Source organism: Syngnathus floridae, chromosome 6 (genome assembly GCF_059516105.1).
Source record: "Syngnathus floridae isolate MCC-2025c chromosome 6, RoL_Sflo_1.0, whole genome shotgun sequence".
In the NCBI taxonomy this organism is placed as follows: domain Eukaryota; kingdom Metazoa; phylum Chordata; class Actinopteri; order Syngnathiformes; family Syngnathidae; genus Syngnathus; species Syngnathus floridae.
This window is the reverse complement of record NC_142418.1, coordinates 13,898,838-13,916,803: the sequence shown is the minus strand read 5'-3', so window position 1 is coordinate 13,916,803 and position 17,966 is coordinate 13,898,838. Positions and strand designations below refer to the sequence as shown.

The 17,966-nt window shown below is 38.1% G+C and overlaps 4 protein-coding genes and 1 long non-coding RNA gene across 5 annotated transcripts in view; 3 read left to right on the top strand and 2 right to left on the bottom strand.

Moving 5' to 3' along the window:
- Positions 1–130: 130 nt before the first annotated feature.
- On the bottom strand, positions 131–6,268 carry ldhd (lactate dehydrogenase D). The gene is made up of 11 exons (XM_088379035.1): positions 6,110–6,268; positions 5,350–5,462; positions 4,472–4,613; positions 3,799–3,940; positions 3,335–3,494; positions 2,962–3,161; positions 2,715–2,843; positions 2,458–2,585; positions 1,645–1,735; positions 1,053–1,164; positions 131–938 (listed from the first exon to the last, which is right to left on the bottom strand). Exons 1-11 carry the CDS (start codon positions 6,212–6,214, stop codon positions 758–760), a joined length of 1,503 nt encoding a protein of 500 aa, XP_088235161.1. The 5' UTR covers positions 6,215–6,268; the 3' UTR covers positions 131–757.
- Positions 6,269–6,351: 83 nt separating this feature from the next.
- On the top strand, positions 6,352–9,692 carry fam169b (family with sequence similarity 169 member B). Its single transcript, XM_088379036.1, has 7 exons — positions 6,352–6,482; positions 7,016–7,169; positions 7,294–7,396; positions 7,503–7,588; positions 8,261–8,423; positions 8,655–8,837; positions 9,069–9,692. Exons 2-7 carry the CDS (start codon positions 7,044–7,046, stop codon positions 9,212–9,214), a joined length of 807 nt encoding a protein of 268 aa, XP_088235162.1. The 5' UTR covers positions 6,352–6,482; positions 7,016–7,043; the 3' UTR covers positions 9,215–9,692.
- A 655-nt stretch (positions 9,693–10,347) lies between these two features.
- arpin (actin related protein 2/3 complex inhibitor) lies at positions 10,348–13,780 on the top strand. The gene is made up of 6 exons (XM_088378174.1): positions 10,348–10,526; positions 10,858–10,933; positions 11,214–11,346; positions 11,846–12,052; positions 12,337–12,500; positions 12,677–13,780. The coding sequence occupies exons 1-6, from the start codon at positions 10,435–10,437 to the stop codon at positions 12,683–12,685; spliced, it is 681 nt and encodes a 226-aa protein (XP_088234300.1). The 5' UTR covers positions 10,348–10,434; the 3' UTR covers positions 12,686–13,780.
- Positions 13,565–17,966, bottom strand: part of anpeplb (alanyl aminopeptidase, membrane like b) — a 10,512-nt gene continuing 6,110 nt past the window's right edge. Inside the window, exons 12-20 of the mRNA XM_088378170.1 lie at positions 17,765–17,895; positions 17,582–17,637; positions 17,338–17,485; positions 17,065–17,153; positions 16,702–16,818; positions 15,460–15,627; positions 15,182–15,322; positions 14,797–14,860; positions 13,565–14,467 (exon numbers count right to left, since the gene is read on the bottom strand). Of these exons, the coding sequence (XP_088234296.1) occupies positions 14,315–14,467; positions 14,797–14,860; positions 15,182–15,322; positions 15,460–15,627; positions 16,702–16,818; positions 17,065–17,153; positions 17,338–17,485; positions 17,582–17,637; positions 17,765–17,895 (1,067 nt within the window). The 3' untranslated portion in view covers positions 13,565–14,314. The remainder of the gene's footprint in view (positions 14,468–14,796; positions 14,861–15,181; positions 15,323–15,459; positions 15,628–16,701; positions 16,819–17,064; positions 17,154–17,337; positions 17,486–17,581; positions 17,638–17,764; positions 17,896–17,966) is intronic.
- LOC148396698 (uncharacterized) overlaps positions 16,915–17,966 on the top strand; it is an 11,008-nt gene continuing 9,956 nt past the window's right edge. The window contains exon 1 of the long non-coding RNA XR_015858975.1: positions 16,915–17,949. This is a non-coding gene — a long non-coding RNA (uncharacterized LOC148396698). The remainder of the gene's footprint in view (positions 17,950–17,966) is intronic.

Sequence of the window (17,966 nt, the reverse complement as noted above, 5' to 3'; positions counted from 1 at the left end):
CCAGAATATTTGGATCTGATATATATAGCAAAATAAACATGTAATTGAACTTTGTGGAGGAGTCTGCGACACGTGCCTTTCTTATTGCACATTGATATTTTGGACATGAAGGGTCAATGTACTGCCAAGGTGCACAAAAACCAAATAATTTATTTCTTAATTTATGCGAATGGTTCTTATATCTCATCTCATTTTTCTGCCATTTCTATGTTGGCAAATTCCCCACCATATGCTAAATTACTTGGCCAAATGTTTTGTTACAAATTATTTCGTCTAAGAGTGTGTGGGTATATGTGTGCTTGCCTTAATGCAATAGATGCTAATCTATGCTGTTGTCATAACAACAGACATTTCAATGTATTATCTTCAATACACAGGTCTGGACACTCTTTAGAATCACACATTAAATGTTGAGGCAATGCAGAGAATGGAATGAAAAGACACACAGGAAGAAAGTATGAAGAAAACAAATTAGTTATGAGTAAATGAGTTAAGTAACTAACACTAACACCCAGAGTTCAATCAACCCTTTACTTCCATACATGACATGAAAAAATAAGCGCGTTCAAACTAATTAAGTTCTGATCCAGATGTAAATAACTTGAAATAAAATCTGAAATGTTGATCCCTTGCATATATTCATCTTTTAATGTCATACTCCCAGATTTTTAATCAGCAGAAAAATTTACCACACTTATACACACTTCTACTCACCATACTTTTGCACACAATTTTGTGACTTGGTTCACTGTATACTTCAAGGCTCTCTTGGCAGCAAAACCTTCCCCGGATTCATTAAGTTGTTTGGGTCAAGATCATCCTTGATGCTCTGCATGACCTGCATCGTCAGGGATCCCATCTCTTCATGGAGCAGTGCTCGCTTGCCCAAACCCACTCCATGCTCCCCTGTGCATGTACCATTCATAGCCAAGGCCCGTCTGGAAGAAAACATACAAAGAAAAAAGTTAAGGAAAAGTGTGAGAACATTGGAATTGCCAAGATTTCTGCATATATTGGTCACTAAACGATACAAAGAGGTCGAAAGTTATTACCTTGCCAACCTTTCACTGAACACATGGACCCTATGCAGTTCTTCTGGGTCATTGGGATCAACTATCATCAGACAGTGAAAGTTCCCATCACCCACATGACCTGCGATGGGACCTGCATGAGCGTTACAAAGGGCAGAACATTGGAAGGGGGGGGGGGATCCCTTTTACTTGCAAAACAATAACACTGTCATTCAGTTGTTTTGTGATAAACATGAGAATGAGAAATTCTGGAAGAAATCAGATTCATCCATGGTAGCGCTCGATGATGTCCACATTGTTCATCTTTTGCCTACCTATTCCACAACTTCCCAAAAATCCTGAATTTCAATTTTGAAATTCACGCCAAATTCTCCAAAACTTCACTTTACACTTCTCATTTCTACATTTCTCAAGTAATTCAACTCGTTGCAACATCAATCTGCAGCATTCCCCAAGAATGTATTCAGCTTCTTCGCCTTCACACGCAAGTTCTCCAGAAATTGCATTTTGTAGTTATAATTTATCGTAACGTTTTATTTTAAACAAACTTTATGTTGTGTAGCAGTGATGGATGGCATGAAGAAAAGAAACTTCGCAATTGCACTGTGCTCACCTGTAAGTTTGTCCCGAATCAGGTCGGCCTTTGTCTCCACAATGATATGAGGCAGTTGGGAAATAGGAACACAGACGTCTGTAGAATAAGCCTACAACACAAAACGGGAAATTTGTCAACTACTTTGGACCACATTTAAAAGGTTTTTGTAAGAAAACAACAATTGCATTAAAGGTGGTTCATTCATGGTAGGGCCGATCAACCTCTCCAAATTGTCCGGTGTGAGAGTGAATGGATTTTCATCTATATGTGCCCTGCAATTGGTTAGTGACAGGTTCAGAGGTGTACCCCGCCTTTCCCCCAAAGACTCCTGGGATAGGCTCCAGCACGCCGGCGACCCTTGTGAGGATAAGCGATTATTTCGTTTGAATCTTTTCGAATAAGTCAAAAGAAAAAGACAAATTACGACGCGGCACCAAAAAGATTGGTGGGCAAGAATTTGCATTTGAAAATGTGAAGGATGAAAGACAAAACACTTTTTCCCTGTTACAAAACGGCTTTTTTTTCAACCTTTCCAGAGCACATAAGCAATTTTTTATTGTCATCATGAAGGAAGAATTCACATAAGTATTCTTTGTTTCTATACGTTGCACCGGGAGTTGGCTATGAGAAAGACATACTGAATGTTGGGTCTTTAGATTTTTATGTGGCTGCTCAATAAAACCTCGGTATTTTCATGTACAGCTATGTTCTTGATTGCTGCTTACAGAACTTGCTGCTTGCAACAATATGGTAGTCAACCAAACAAATAGGGTGCGCTATTATTTTTCACTTCTTCATTCCACAAAGCAGCACAGAGCTCCAATATCTTACCTTGCAACCAGGTCTTAGTGCCTGAGCAGCATACCAGGCGTCATGACGAGCTTTCCACAATCGGTTTCGTGTTTCTGCATCTCTAGCCCATTGAAAATCAGAGCCATGATTAGTCTGTGTGATTTCCTCTGTGGATACATGTTATTGAGTGTTAGTGGTGGAATCATAAATTATACAGCATTCTAGAGCTAACATAAGTTTCCTTCAACTAAAGTAGACCATCTAAATATATGAATGACTATTATTTGACAACTCACCAGTTGTGTTGACTTGTTCCGCAAGGCTCTGTTCAGAACCATGGAACTCCAGGAATAGGGTTGGAGTAACGGGGTACGACAGAGAGCTGAACTTGTTGCATGCATTGATCATCACATCATCTAGAAATTCTTGAACACCAAAGATAAACAAAAATGTTACAATATGATCCTAAATGATCTAAGACGGGAGTATTTTTCAGGCAGTCAACGTTTGTGGTGTTGAGTGCTACGAGCAACCTGTGCTCACCGATGCGAGCGATGGCTACCCCAGCTTGTAGAATCTGCACAGTGCTATCCACAGCAGCCTGTACTGAAGGAAATGAGCAGACTGCTGACACCATGGCTTCTGGAATACCATAGAGGCGTAGAGTTGCCTTAGTGATAATTCCCAGAGTGCCCTCTGATCCAACAAAAAGGTTCGTCAAGTTGTACCCCGCTGAAGTCTTCCTTTAATTTATTGATTTAAAAAAAAGGGCAGATAGAAACTTACAAAAGCACAGAAATGTATCATGTTCCTCCGAAGAGCAGATGTTTGCTTGGGCATCCATCCATTATTTGAAACGTTTATCCTCACAGTACTTGAAAAGATGATTGAATATGAACTCTGTCTTTTGTCCTACCTGGGACGTCGGCCCTTGCCAGCAGTGTGAATAATGGTACCATTGGCAAGTACCACTTCTAGGTTTATAACATTTTCTCTCATGGTTCCATATCGCACTGCATTGGTACCAGATGCACTACAAGCTGCCATCCCACAAAGTGAAGCATCAGCTCCAGGATCTAAGAGGAAATGGATGTCAGTATCATTTTTTCAAATTATTGTAGTAAAATCATCTGCAGAGAAACAGAGAGAGAGATATATGTTTTCATGTGGATGGTGTTTTTTTTAAACAATACAAAGCACGCTAACCTAAAATCAGAGGGCCCTTTTTTTAAATCCACATATGCAGATTTGCATAACGGCTAATAACAGATGCAGTTTGTTAATCTACGATTCATGCAGCATTCCAAAAATATGGATAAATATTTGAGATTCTGGACTAAAGCCAGACTTATGTTAACATTGGGTTTGTATTTGACTGACCAACAGGAAACCACAGTCCAGTGTCTCGCAGATGGGCATTGAGGGCTTTTCGAGTCACACCAGGCTCTACGCTCACATCAAAATCTTCCTGGTGGAGATCCAAAATGTGGTCCATATTCCTGAGGCTGAAGCACACACCGCCCTAAAGTAAAAGGGATGATACATTCAGTATTCTACTACAAGTGCGTCCCCTTGTGGTGGTTCTGAGGGAATGTTGATTGCAACCAGTTCTGAGGCAGCAGAGATCAATGGTGTGCTGGGTAATCCGGAAAGCCGGGAATTTTCCCGGAGGGCCACTCCAGTGAGTGGGAGTGAGGATGGGCTATATATATGTATATATTTTTTTTATTTGTTTATTTTGGGTAGTACATAAAGAATGCAATTTTTACAGCTTCATTTCACATCCTACTCTCGCGGCAGCTGAACTGAACTTATAGTCTACAACTTAATTAAATTGTATAAATGTTTTTGATTCAAGAAAATCCACCATAATATGTCATATTAAGTGTGGTCTTTCAGAAAATGCATAATGGTGAGTAGTTGTATGGAAGCATTTGAATTAGAGACACTATTTGTGTTTTTACAGTGCAGATCATCTCCCGTGGTGGTGATAGCAACTACACAAAAGTGTTATCATTGATATTATTGATAATGAGATTTTATTCTCCCCCACCTTGACTGCTCCAACCCCTCCCTCCAGGCCAGTTCCAGTACCAAACGGGATCATGGGCAGGCGCTTTTCATGGCAGACTTTCGCCAGAGCACTGACCTCCTCCACGCAATGTGGAAAAACCACCACATCTGGTGGACGACATCTAGACAGACATTGACATAGGACATTACTAGACTGAAGGAAGTTATGATATGAAACTGCAGTTTAGTCCTTGTCAAAAGCCGAAGTTTCAAATCAAGGTCCAGAAAGTAGAAAACCTGCCACGAGCTATAGCCACATCCTTCTAATTAACCGATTGGTAAATAAGCTAGCTCCTAGGAGCTCGTTTACCTTCCGGCTTTGTTGAAGCACCTTTCTGGATCTGAGTTTAAAGCTACAAAATAGTGTATGGCTTTACAACAGTTCCGGGAAATGGCATTGCAAGGTAAGGAATGGCACATAAGGATCTTTGTTGTAGGAGCAGACTGTCAGAAACTGAAGACTCAGATTTTGCAATTAAAAAAATCTGTTGAATAACTTACAGTTGATACATTTGGATTGTGTGGAAAGTTAAATGAGGTGGGTTCCAAAGATTAAACTGATGTGCATGTATTTCTTTCAATCTTTAATAAGGATTGTTAAACACACAATGACAAAACTTATCTTTGACAAATTATTTTTCATAGTTACATTGACAGATTCAATTCTCCCATCCCTCAATTGCAACCATGCACACTCATAAGAAAAGAGGGAGTTTCACGGAAATAATTAATTTATCCAGGGGCCAGTCAAGTTAAAATCAGAAATAAAATCATGATTATTTGCTGAACTGACGTTGTTAATGTTGCCATGCTTACATTTCTCAACCAAAATTCCAAATACATTCGTGTAGCTTTGACCTGTGTACAGATTCATCTTTGCCGTGTTGCTCTCTGACAGCAGTTCCCAGCGACACCCCATCCTCGCCACATATTGATCTGAATGTAGAAAGTGCACTGTCCAAAGCAGCACTCTGTGTAGACACACAACAAGCATATATTAAATAAACAAAATGTATATTAAATTCATTATATTAGTATACTAAATAAATAAATAAATAAATAAATAAATAAATAAATAAAGAAAGAAAGAAAGAAAGAAAGAAAGTTATTGACCAAATACTTGTTTTCCATTATAATTTACAAATATTCAAGGAAATCCAAAATATGATTTTTCATAATTTTTGTTCATATTTTGCGTCTCACAGTTGACGTGTATTTATGATGAAAATTACTCTAATTTTAGTTGGGAAAACTTGCACAATCTGTGACTGACTAAACGACGGGTAAAACATAACTAGCACTGGCATTATCAAACTCATCTGGACCCCCTTGCACTCCAACTAGTCCATTGGCAACACATACAATCAATCAGTCAAATATTATAGCCATTCTGTAGACAGCATAATGAAATAGAAATATAGCACCAAATGAGTATCATTCGTTTTATCAAAATGCATTTTTTGCATAATAACATAAACGGACCTACTTCGTGCAATAAATGTATTCTACTGGAATTATATTACCCACAGTACATTGACATTTTACATAGCCCACATGACCTCGACCAGTTTAAACAACAACAAAAAATTGGCGTGCACTTATATGAATACTAACTTACCCTGGCGATGTTAATCGTTGTAAAACTGCGACGCTGACAAAAAATTCGCTGATTTGCTGCCAGCACAAGCAACATTGTTTTGCTTTTACTGTACCATACCACCATTTTAGTCCATTCTTATCAATACACCAAGGTCTTCCGTTTAAAAATTCAGAATAAGTGGCAATTAAAACACTTCCCTTCTTCGGTGGCTTTAACTCTTTTACTTTGAAAGCATTTCCGGTTTGTTTTTTCCTGTTCAAGTCTGGACCTTTTAGGTTTTTCACAAGTTCATTTTCTCGCTTGACTGTTGTGCAGTGTCAAGGAAGTACAGTATTTGTTAAAAATAGCATGACAGTCCTTTGTTTTTTGTCACAGCTAAGTCTGACGGAAAGTAGGTTATCTTGTCTTTGCTGAGTGATGGTTTCAAAGAATTTGTTTTGCATGAAATCTGCTTTCTGTTTTACGTTCGCAAGACAAAGTTCACTGACAGGCGTATGAATGTATCGCTTTAAGCCACAGGTGTCAAACCCAAGGCTCAGGGGCCAGATACGGCCCGGCACATCATTTTGTGTGGCCCGCGAAGGCAAATTGTGCATCAAATTCATGCCATTCCTCGAATTGCAAATTGTCTTCACTTTTAAAAAAATATTTTTTTTTTTAATATTTGACCACTTTTTACTCATCTGATTTGAAAACGAGTTATTTGTCAGTTTGTTTTGTAGCTTATACTTTATATAATATGAGGTGTTCATACATTTATTTGGGTTGACAGTCATAATGGAGTTCATTATGAATTTAAAAATTGTATCTGTGTGTTTTATATGAATTATTATGGTGGCTCAAATGAACATTGAAAGGAGGTGGGTTGGAGGTTCATTGATTGTATTAATTGAATGCTTGTTATTTTTATTGTCCACAATGTAGACTCCACGTCAACGTTCTGTGCAGGAAGATGTTCCCTGTAGACCTTCCACCTGTAGATGAAACTGACCTGACGTCAGCATCTGAACAATACCTTTTGTCGCTTGAATCCAGACGTGAAGGTCATGAATGGTTTCAGTCATCCAGCACATCTAAGGTCTATATTGTCTTGTATTATATGATAGACATTTTACCTCAAGTAAAATGATGTTGTTTTTATATTAGAATAGCTGCGTTGTTTCTATGTTTTCAAGGACCCTATACTTTGTCTTTCCAATTAGTTGCAAATAACAGCAAATAACATAACATGGTTGCAACTGTTTGAAGATGACCAAGCTAGATGTTCATTATTGGCACTTCATCCACCCGATGATCCAGCTCAAGGTGTGATCACACATTCTCACACAAACATATTACAAACATGCAAAAAAACAAAAAAAAACATGCATACACTCCCTCTGACGCTCCCTGCTGTCTATTTGCCTTCTAGTGGTGGCCTTATACTTGCATGGAAGTTGGTGGCGTGTGAATGACGTTTTACGGACATCCTGCAAAACAAGAACTGACTTGCTGCCAGTAATCCCACTTTCATATTTGATATATTTATATATGTGCCTCTACCACAGTATTGAATGCATATGGTTATACTGAGGAAACTGAAACTTAAACTTTGATCCTGGTCATGAACAATCTGGAAAACCTCGACACATTTATTGTTTATGTTGTAATTTTTATTCAGTTGTTGGAAAGAGAAGAAACTAAGTGAGGAATTACATAAAGGCCCGCAAAAATATTTATATATTTTACATACAGATGAAATGCTGAATTTCTTAATCTCAAAATGAATGACTTGAACATGAAAAAAAAAATCACTGCTTTAGAATTTGAGGATTCAAATGTTTCCAACTGGAGCTTTGCTTGAAAGAATGATGTGGTGATTTTGATTCATGTTTCTCAAGAAACTTTCTGCAACGTGGTACTATTCATTTTGATAAGGCTTCATTATAAAGTTAGAGAGTTGCAGTAATTATGTTTGAATTTGTATCAAAGCAGCTGCCACAATACATCCACCATAGAAAATATTCATGTCTCAAAACCTGGTCCACCACCAATCTTGCTGAATCAGGTAACGGTGACAGCACGGTAGTGTTCAAGATCTTCAAAAGATCTCCAAAAGTCAAAAATGCTTTCAGACCAACAAAGAAACACAACGTACTGTTTTACCATTGGGTGACCTGTTTTCTTTAGGTTCAGTCACTTATGGAGAGGCTCATTATATTCCTGCTGAGTCAGGTCGTGGAGAGGCCGTCACAGGAAGAAGCACTCTTCTCCCTGCACCCCCGCACGGAGAGCGCCACATTGCTGTGGAGAGATGGCCAAGCAGTCGGCTTCTACACTGTCAAGCACAAGGGTATCTATCATACTAAAACGTTGCTGCATCTGGGCACTATTTTTGTGCTGAGTTCATGGGTGGACTTTACACAGTGTCCGATATAGGACCACATATGTAAGTGACCCAGGTTGGATTCGAAAAAAAATTAGGATTGAGCCTTTCAGACTACATATAGGCCAAAAAATATTTATTTTGCATTTTCCTTAATGCTATACACACCTGAGTCAATCCATCTGTGTGTTTTTTCAGGCAGTCTCTGCGACAGCTGGAGTAGTCGCTGCTACCTGCTGCCTGTTCTAGACACTATCCTGGTGAGGACGAGCTGGCGGAGGAGAGGACTGGGCCTTAAGATGCTGAGGGACTTCTGCTCCTCCTTCCCCAGCGAGGAGGTGCTGGGAATCAGTGTGCCACTTTCAGCCAGCATGGTTGCAGGTTAGAGCATTTTCTCGTGTAACCCCCAGAAAAACACAATTTAAAACTTGCCATTTAAGGGCAGCAGCATATAAACTCAAAAAGATTACGGATAGTTATTTCAACTAATTAATTTTGAAGGTTAACTCCAGTGAGAAGCTCAGTGGCATTGTATGCGTTGTATTTATTTATTTTTTTTAGAAAAAAGGCAATCATTTCATGCATTTTGAAACAAAATACCTCTGTTTTAAGTGTGCAGGCACTTTTTGCAACTGAATGAAGATCAGAGAGACCGTCTGTATGAAGTGGAGGCTCCGGGTGCATGGACTCAACGGCGAAACATCTGGCTCAACATCCAACTATCCCGCTATGTGCACAGTGGAGAACAAATTGGCTGAATAGGAAACCTCATTTGATCCAAGACTGGGTCCATATATCTTGTATCTTCTACAAGTTGGTAGAAGTTCCTTTGTTTTAGCTATCATAATTGTTTGATTTACGGTTTCTTGCATCTATCCGTTTTACTGACACGGATGAGCTTGATAGGTTGCCAGCCCATGTTAGTTCTTCCTTCAGGAGTCATGTCACACCGAGCTGATGAGCAGAAAACACCCAGCACAAAACAGATGAGTTGGATGAAAAAATTGAGAAGAAATGAGATTGCTATCAAAACTGGTGAAATGTACTCCTCCTACATCAGTGGTTCTTAACCTGGGTTCGTCACCAGTGTAGTACCTGAGATTTATCAATCCTGTTTGTATACTATTCACTATTTTTTTATCATTGTTTTAAAGGGGCATAGAAAATGTACATTGATTCACTTGTAAAATAGTTGGGTATCAACTAATGTCTGTCCCCCAAATAAAAAAAAAATACACTACCAAGGAATTTTTTAGTGGGCTACCTATAGTATTTTCAAAAATGTGTCAGATTTAGTCGAGCCCTACAACGTTTCATCAACTCATGGCTTGGCAGCAAGACTGGATCAACAGCTGCACACAACAGAATTTGGTATAAGGGTTCATTCCCATATTGGTTTACTGGTCCTGAAATGAGCAAGAACTGAGAAACTTAGTTCAAAGTGTAAAGTAATAACGTGTAATATTTGTTCTATGTGAAGTATAACAGAAAATTTGGAGGATACATCCCCCCACACACATTGTTTTTAGGAAGTGTTTTGAAATCTTTGGAAAAACAACAATATTGGTATGGTAGTCTTAAAAAAATGAACATATATTTTAACCACATGCAATCTAGTCTTTTCACATTCTGTGACTTTTAATAATTTCTACTTTTAGATTCCATGGAGGCCTTAGGGAAGTGGAGGAATTCACCTGTACACATTTGAGAGGTCATGTATTTGAACCTGGGTTCATGTCCTTCTGTATGAATTTTGGATGTTCTCCTTAATGCTTGCATAGATAGGGTTCCCCCTTACTCTCTCAATTTACAAAATAGCAACACTTTTTTTTGTTACTAAATTGAAGAACTACGGTACGTACAATGTTTAAAACCAAGCGCACATGCATGTGGGAGGAACCGGAAATGTCAGTTTCAGGAAAACACCGACGGGAATTTTTGGACCACATATTGAACTGTACTGAATAATCTGTGGAAAATGAGCCGTATTTATCATAACACATCTTTAAAAAACAAACCAGTGCACAATGAGAAATATGACAGTGTGTGGTCACCCGGCTCTCATGAAAGGTAGGTGACGTATGCAATTTAGCAAATCCTTTTTCCAAGTCTTTTTCCCGTTGTAACGACGCAACCAAGGGAGAAAATGTTCGGATCTTGTTAAAGGAAAATAATTAATTCGTGTGTATCATCGGACAGGAAATCCAGGAAAAGCATTTCTTGATTGTCCTTATGGAATTTGAGTTGTTCGCATCCACTAGGGGGCATACTTGTACAGCGCTGATTTAAGAGCGTGCGGCTTTCCGTCGCTGCGGACGCTGATTGGTTGATTAAATGCCACAAATTATTCGAATACTGTTTATATTGTGATTATATGTATAGCTACTGTTTTGTTTTACAGTGGTCCTGGAGTGATTCTTGAAGGAATCCTTGTTGATGTTTCAAGACATGTGCTGACTGATGTCAACAATCAGAAGGTATTGGTTGGATACTTACTGATGATAATATAAAATAAAACCTAATGTAAAAATCTATCTTGGGAGATTAGCAACCCCATTGTCCAATTGTCATTAAGAAATTTATCTCTAGAAATTTTTAAAAACTGAACTATTTACCATGCGTCTTTTGTGTTTTCTCCTCCAATCAAACTTATTGCAAAAGTCAGAAGTTGAATCAATCTGTACAGTTCAACAGAATTGTTTTTTTTCATTTGGCAGGTACGTTACTACGTACTGCATATATTTTTTCTTTTGGCAGGTTCGTTACTACGTACTGTATATCAAACCTAAACGCGTCCATCGAAGGAAGTATGACTCAAGTGGGAAGGAGATTGAACCAAACTTCAGTGACACCAGAAAGGTCAACACAGGCTTCCTCATGTCCTCCTACAGTAAGTAAAGACCAACAGATACTAACATGAACAATATTTCCATTTTCATTCATTTAGTCACATTCATCATTCAGCATTTCCTCAAATGGAATATTTAATCAATCTGCCAACTTGGAAAACTTAGGGCGGGGCTTCCCATGAGGCAGAATTGGGTTGCAGCAACTCTCAAAACACCATAAAATCAGACTTGTTTTAGTGTGATCACTCTTATTCACTATTATTGTTGTTATTATTATAGAAGTAGTCGTAGTTTATTAGCACTATTATTAAAGGAACGTGTGGGGATCCCACTGACACAGTGGTTGGAAAAATTGACGTCAGGGCTTCATCTTTAGTAAATGTGAGGTCTTAAAATGATGTAACTCAGCAGTAACCAACTTTTTTGAAACTTCTTTGGTACTGATTATTGTGACGCACTCCCAGTTTAATAAGCGCTGATGTAACAAAGTTGCCTAGAATTATTTGGAGGTAAATCGTGTCTCCGTTTATTTATATGTAGAAGTGGAAGCTAAAGGGGAGTCAGACATACTGTCAGAGGAGCAGCTGTCAACACTGATACGTAAAGCCGAGCTGGTGAAAATAACTGACAAGTACAGACCTCACGGCACATGGGCCTTCTGGTACCCCGAATGCGAGATGGACAAAACAGAGCTGGAGACTGAAACAGACATTCGACTGAAGACGAGAGGAAACAGCCCCTTTATATGTGAGTACCTATATTATTCAAGTCATTGATGAGGAAAATGGCCACAATTATGTAACATGCATGTTATACTGGTGCCAAAACTCAGTAAAAAACAAACAAAACAAATTTCACCGGGTTCAGTTGAAGTTGGGAAATGGTGTCAAATGTAAATAAAAACAAAATACGATGATTTAAAAATCCTTTTCAACCTACCAATTTATGTTTGGCCAGATAGGCATTTTATTCACATTCTTTTAAGACCAATTCTCTTTTCTTCACTTCACACCTTTTCTTGCTATTTTTAGTCTCCTTAGCTAAAGTAGAGGGTGGCACTGTGTCCAAATGTAACTTTGCTGGAGATGAGAAGACGGGAGCATCGTGGACAGACAAGATTATGGCCAACAAGGCCGGAGCAGATTACGCCCAGAAGCCTGGAGGTGAAGGAGAGGGATCGCAGGAAGATGAATGGGTGAGGGCACAATTTCAAACTAAACCTAATTCAGACATACGTACATTGTTTTCTGCAAGAACAGTGGAAAGAGCAAAATCGTTTTTATAGCATGAGTCATGGTTATGGAACAGTAAAGATCGGATATATACAAATGGTACTAAAGGTTTTAAAAAGCTCACCATTTTGATCCTTAGGATGACTAAAGAAAAGATTGTAGCCTCGAGCTCTTGGCCCATCTCCAGATTGAATTTCTGCTCGATGTCTTGGATCAGATTACTTCGGTTCCCCCACCAGAAACCAAACTTGGTGTGGCCTTGGCTTGAATCGTTCCTTTGCACTTACAAAGTAAGACTGTTTTTTTTCTCTCTGAGTAAAATCGACAAGATCTGGTTTTGATTTGGTCACCTACACAAGCTCTGTTATTTGACTTGCTCTGCTTCTTTTGTGCATATTTGGTCACGTTGCGTTAGAAAGTAGGCTTAAATTCCACCATACTACCTAAAATCGAATTATGCATCGTTTTCCTCTTCTATTAACACTTTCAAATCCATACATGACTTCAGACTTCAAATTTTCCACGGCCAAAACTGTTGGCGGCATCAATGGCACAAAAGTTTTAAATAAGCTAGTGCCCATCAATTTATCCACCCGTTGCCATTGCGCAATCCGGTAATAAAAGTAGTTTATATGTTTATTTTCCTTATGTTTAAGGCAGATGTTTAAGTTGCTCTTCACATGACCGATAACTGAAATAGAAAAGAATGTTATTTGTCTAGCATTAGTTATTCATATTTTTACCTCCATTGACCACATGTGCCTGATTTACTGTGTAACAGAAAGTTATAATGCAATAATGATTAACAGTAAGGGTAAACATTAAGAGCAAAATATTCTCACGTCAGCTTTGTCTCCTCAATTACATATGTGAAACTACACTCTTTAAATCCCTTACAAATATAATAAAATACAACTTTATAGTAAATACAGCACATTTTACAACTTGAATTTGACTTTATCAGCTTAGTTCGTGATTCATTGTCGTAAAGGGGTATAATGTAAAATAAATTGACAAGCGATACTCATTCCTTTTCATTTACTATCATTTTATTTTTCTTCAACTCTTTATTTCGTATACATCACTTGTCGGTGAGTAGTCCCCACTTTTCTTGTCATCTATAACTACAAACATACGTAAACACAAATGTATCCAATTCTTGCCTTTAAATGTACAAAATATCTAGCTTTTTTACTAAAACACTGCAATAATGTAAACAATAAACAAATAGCACATACTGTCATCATTCTTTGCATTCCTTTGTACTTCTCAACTCAATGGGATGTTTTTGGTCAAGACATGCTCTATGGAATAAGTCGCTTGAACTTGTACAGTAGGAGATACCACTGACCACAATATCCCAATAAGTTCTGATGGCACTCTATTGAACAGAAGGACTCAATTTCTGCCTTGTACACAAATTATTTGGTCACATTATTACAACAAACATCTTGGTTATCTAAAACAAGTATTCTATCACCTAGTTCGAGTGTTCTTCAGCTCTGATGGACTTGGACATTAGCAGTATTCATTTCTTCCATTGCATTTGAATAATGTATTTTAGATAAATAAAAATTATTGATTGCTGTTTAGCAGAAAGGAGTATGTTTAATTTCTGTAATCATCTCTGGAATTGGGTTTTCGAAAAGTGCATCAGTCAGATCATTGATCCATTTTGTCGGACTTGTCTTCAGAGTTTTTACATTCTGAATTTAGTAGCAGAGGAAGGTCTTTCAAAGATGCCCCCCTCCCCACCATCTAACGGTCCGAACAAATGCTAAATGTCGTAATTGGTTTTGCTTAGAAACCATTCCCGTACGGTAGCCTTGTTCTCGCTGACCCACTGGATGTTGACTTTGACCTGCTCAATTGCAAGCTCCACAGCTCCAGAAACAGCAGACGTCTCATTCTTTGCGGCAAAAGCCTCCAACTGCAGAGGGATGGACATTTTTCAGGTCATCAGCTAAACTTTGTCCTAAGGCTCAAACCAAGCAATGGGTAAATAGGAACCAGGAACAATTAAAAAAGAAACCCAAGGCAACCCTTAAGCTCCTATTGTTGGTGAGACAAAAGAAATGAACATGTTGCTTCAATATTTTGTCACACCAACCAGCTTTGTTGATGAAAAAGAAAATTACATTTTACGTCATAGCTCAAGCGCATATCAATAAAAAACAAATAGTAATGACAGCCGGTCGAGAGACTCATCTGATGACTTGTGGGTTATGAGATGTTTGTTTCGGCATCATAGTAAATTACCTCCTCCAGTTCGAACTCTGTCGAGAACCTCCTGGCCACTCCCTCGATCAGCTTGGCTCCATCACTGGTGACATACAATAACAAAATGTAATTGCAATGCTGAAAATATGTGGACTGTAAATTGGAAAGCTGAATAATGTCATTACTATCACAGCGTTTAAAATGAAATGTTCCTTGTGGGCTTCATGAGAAAGAAGTCAAGATAAGGACTGATTATAATTCATGACCTTTGCCCGAGATGACAACTCATTTAAACAAGCCACTGTGGATTGTAAGCTTTATGGCAGCTGTTTGTTCGAGGAACTTCTCACTTCAGTGGCCGATGTAAATGGGCAACAAGCAAGTGGTCACATCATGACAACACAGATTATTGACGAGTACCAACCTCTGACTAACGTAGTCCCATTTTGCTCGAATGAAATCCCAGGCCAATCCATGTCCCGCCACATTTGAGGCAATGTAATTAATAGTAGGCGTAACATCCATCAGTCGTATCTTCTCAGGGTCCAAAGTGTACTCCAGGTATCTGCAAGATAACCAAGACTTCTCTTTAATGTGGAATTTAACTTATCTGAAGGTGCGGCTGTAATAAAATAAGATGATGTTATTAAAGCTTTTATCGTATTTAACATCATCGAGTTTGAACGCCACTGTTAGCTTCACCTGCTTAGAAGCCAGATCTTCTTGGTGCACGACAGCGCTTTACGAAGCTGGTCTTTCTCTGAGGTTTTACTCGTGGTCAGGAACTTATTCCAAGCAAACTCCCATTCTTTTTCCCCCCCAGCGGCCAGAGCTTGGCAGTAGATGACTGACCGTAAGTTGGGGTGAATCCTGAGTCACACAAACGCACATGAAACATTATAGCAATTTTTGGGATGCTTTGTTTTCTGATATATTTCTATGGACTTTTGGTAAATCCAAGAAATTGGAATCTTGGAATTCAAATGCCCTAAAGTTGATCCAGTTTGGAACACTAGGTGTAATAAATATGAAGTCAAATGCTAATCAGAGGTCACACTGATTTGATTTCATCTTGAGAATTGCAGACAAATGTAGTTTTCCTGTGAGTTTACTTGTGTTGCCTCAACAAATATCAAAATGATAAAATATGACAATAAGATAAAGCTGGGAAAAGAACTTATTTGTATTATAACACAAGTTTTTCCAGTTGTTCTAAACTGAGTTCTCATACAATTCAAAGTTTAGAAGTCTGTTGTTAACAACTTAATTCTTATGTTCCTAAAGGTCTGGGATGTAGATTACACAAAATAATAATTACTAGCGCCTTTCAGAATATGGTTCTTGACCAATTTAATGTAAGATCAACCTCAGCAAGTGTTTTTTGTTAAATACAGTTAATAAATTAGACTTTCATCTGACACATGATATTATACAGTTACCATGGAAACAAAGATTAAAAATATAATCATGTGCCTAACTGAGGTTTATGGCTTGGCAATAGCACAAACAGAAGACAAGTTGACAGGATTTTTGAACTTTGGATTTGATAATCCTTTCCATAAAATGACACACGTATGCAACTTTGGTCACCCTGCCTTGATCGGGACACACATTCATATGACCAATATGTATTTATGTGTTTTTTTTGTAGGTTTGAGATGTATACAAATATTTCTAAATTTAACAAAGTTTGCAGTGAATTATTCTTAGCTTTTTAAACCATTTTGTATATGACAGATTTTACAGATGAGGAAAAACATTGTTAGGTTTTGCTCTGCCTCCGATAGGTCAAAAACAAAAGATCTTTTTGACATTTAGTCACCGGCCTAAAAATGATACTTTTCTTTCTTAAGCCATCGCTAGAGACTAAAATCACACAATAACAATCTACACAATTAAGATCACCACCACATTTAATTATTTATTAGCCAGGTGTGTTCATACCTGTTGATGTTGGTATCATTGCTATTCATCCACTTGTCAAACATCAACGTGGCCATTTCAATGCATTCTTCGAGTCCATTGGAACAAGCCATGTCAATTGCTGTGATTTGGCTGTGCCTTGAAATGAAACCCAGCATTATTTCTTTGGGAAAGTGATCAGTTAGCATTCTCTTGGCAAATATCAACAGCAATCAATTACCAATAATTCTCATTTTATTATTATTATTGTTTTTTTAAATCAGAAATGAAAATGACATTTAATATGTATATGATGAATACTAATATGCTTGCTAAACTACATACAGAATATTAAACTGATCAAAATAGAAACAGAACATTAGTGCAAGGGAAATATTTCCTTACTGTGAGGAGTGGCTCATTGGAATTTCAGAGTTGTCTGTGAAGTTTCTGTAGTAACTGTACAAGTTTTTAACTTGCGCCCGAAGATAGGCCTGAAACAGAGTGCATGTTTCCAACCTTGGAATGTTACTCAAGTACAATTTTACCAATAGTTTGATTTTATAGCCAACAAATATTTTTATGTCACTGGTAAATATATCAGTTATAAAGACAACAGATGTTAGGAATGCTTTGTAAGTAATTGAACTGCTCATAATGGAAAATAAGGAAACATGCCTGCATGGGTCCATACACCTCGGAACGGTCAAACATGAGGATAAAGTACTCAAGATTGCGAACGGCGGACTCCCAGGGTATGTCAGCTTTCTCATTGCGAAGGAACCACGTTGTTTTCAGAGCCAGAGTCACATTGACCATTTTGGCCCTAAAAGAAAAGTTTCGCACAGTGAAGGAACAATGTGATTGCGTTGACCAAATACCCCAATAGTCAGATTAAAAAAAAAAAAAAAAGCAATAATACCTTGCCAAATGAAATGCATCATCAATGAGCTGCCCTCTGTTCATCACTGGAATGCGCTAGAAAGCAAAAAAAAAAGATGAGACGCACAAAACATATAATCGCTGTGTTAAAAGATTTTTGGAACAATTGAACAATTCAAAGGGAGCCACGAGGAACAGCTATTGAACCTGCATTCGTACTCACATTTGGGTTTGATTCCAGCTGATTCAGGAGTTTTTCCCAATTCTCTGGGTTGTAATTGACCCGATAATATCCATTACAGTTGACATTTACAAGGATCCACTCTCCGCGCTTAGAAAGGACGTCGTCTTTAACTGGAAGGGGAGAAGATAAGATTCTTCAAGTTCTACAACAGACTGATAAATAAGGTACACTCAAGTCCAGA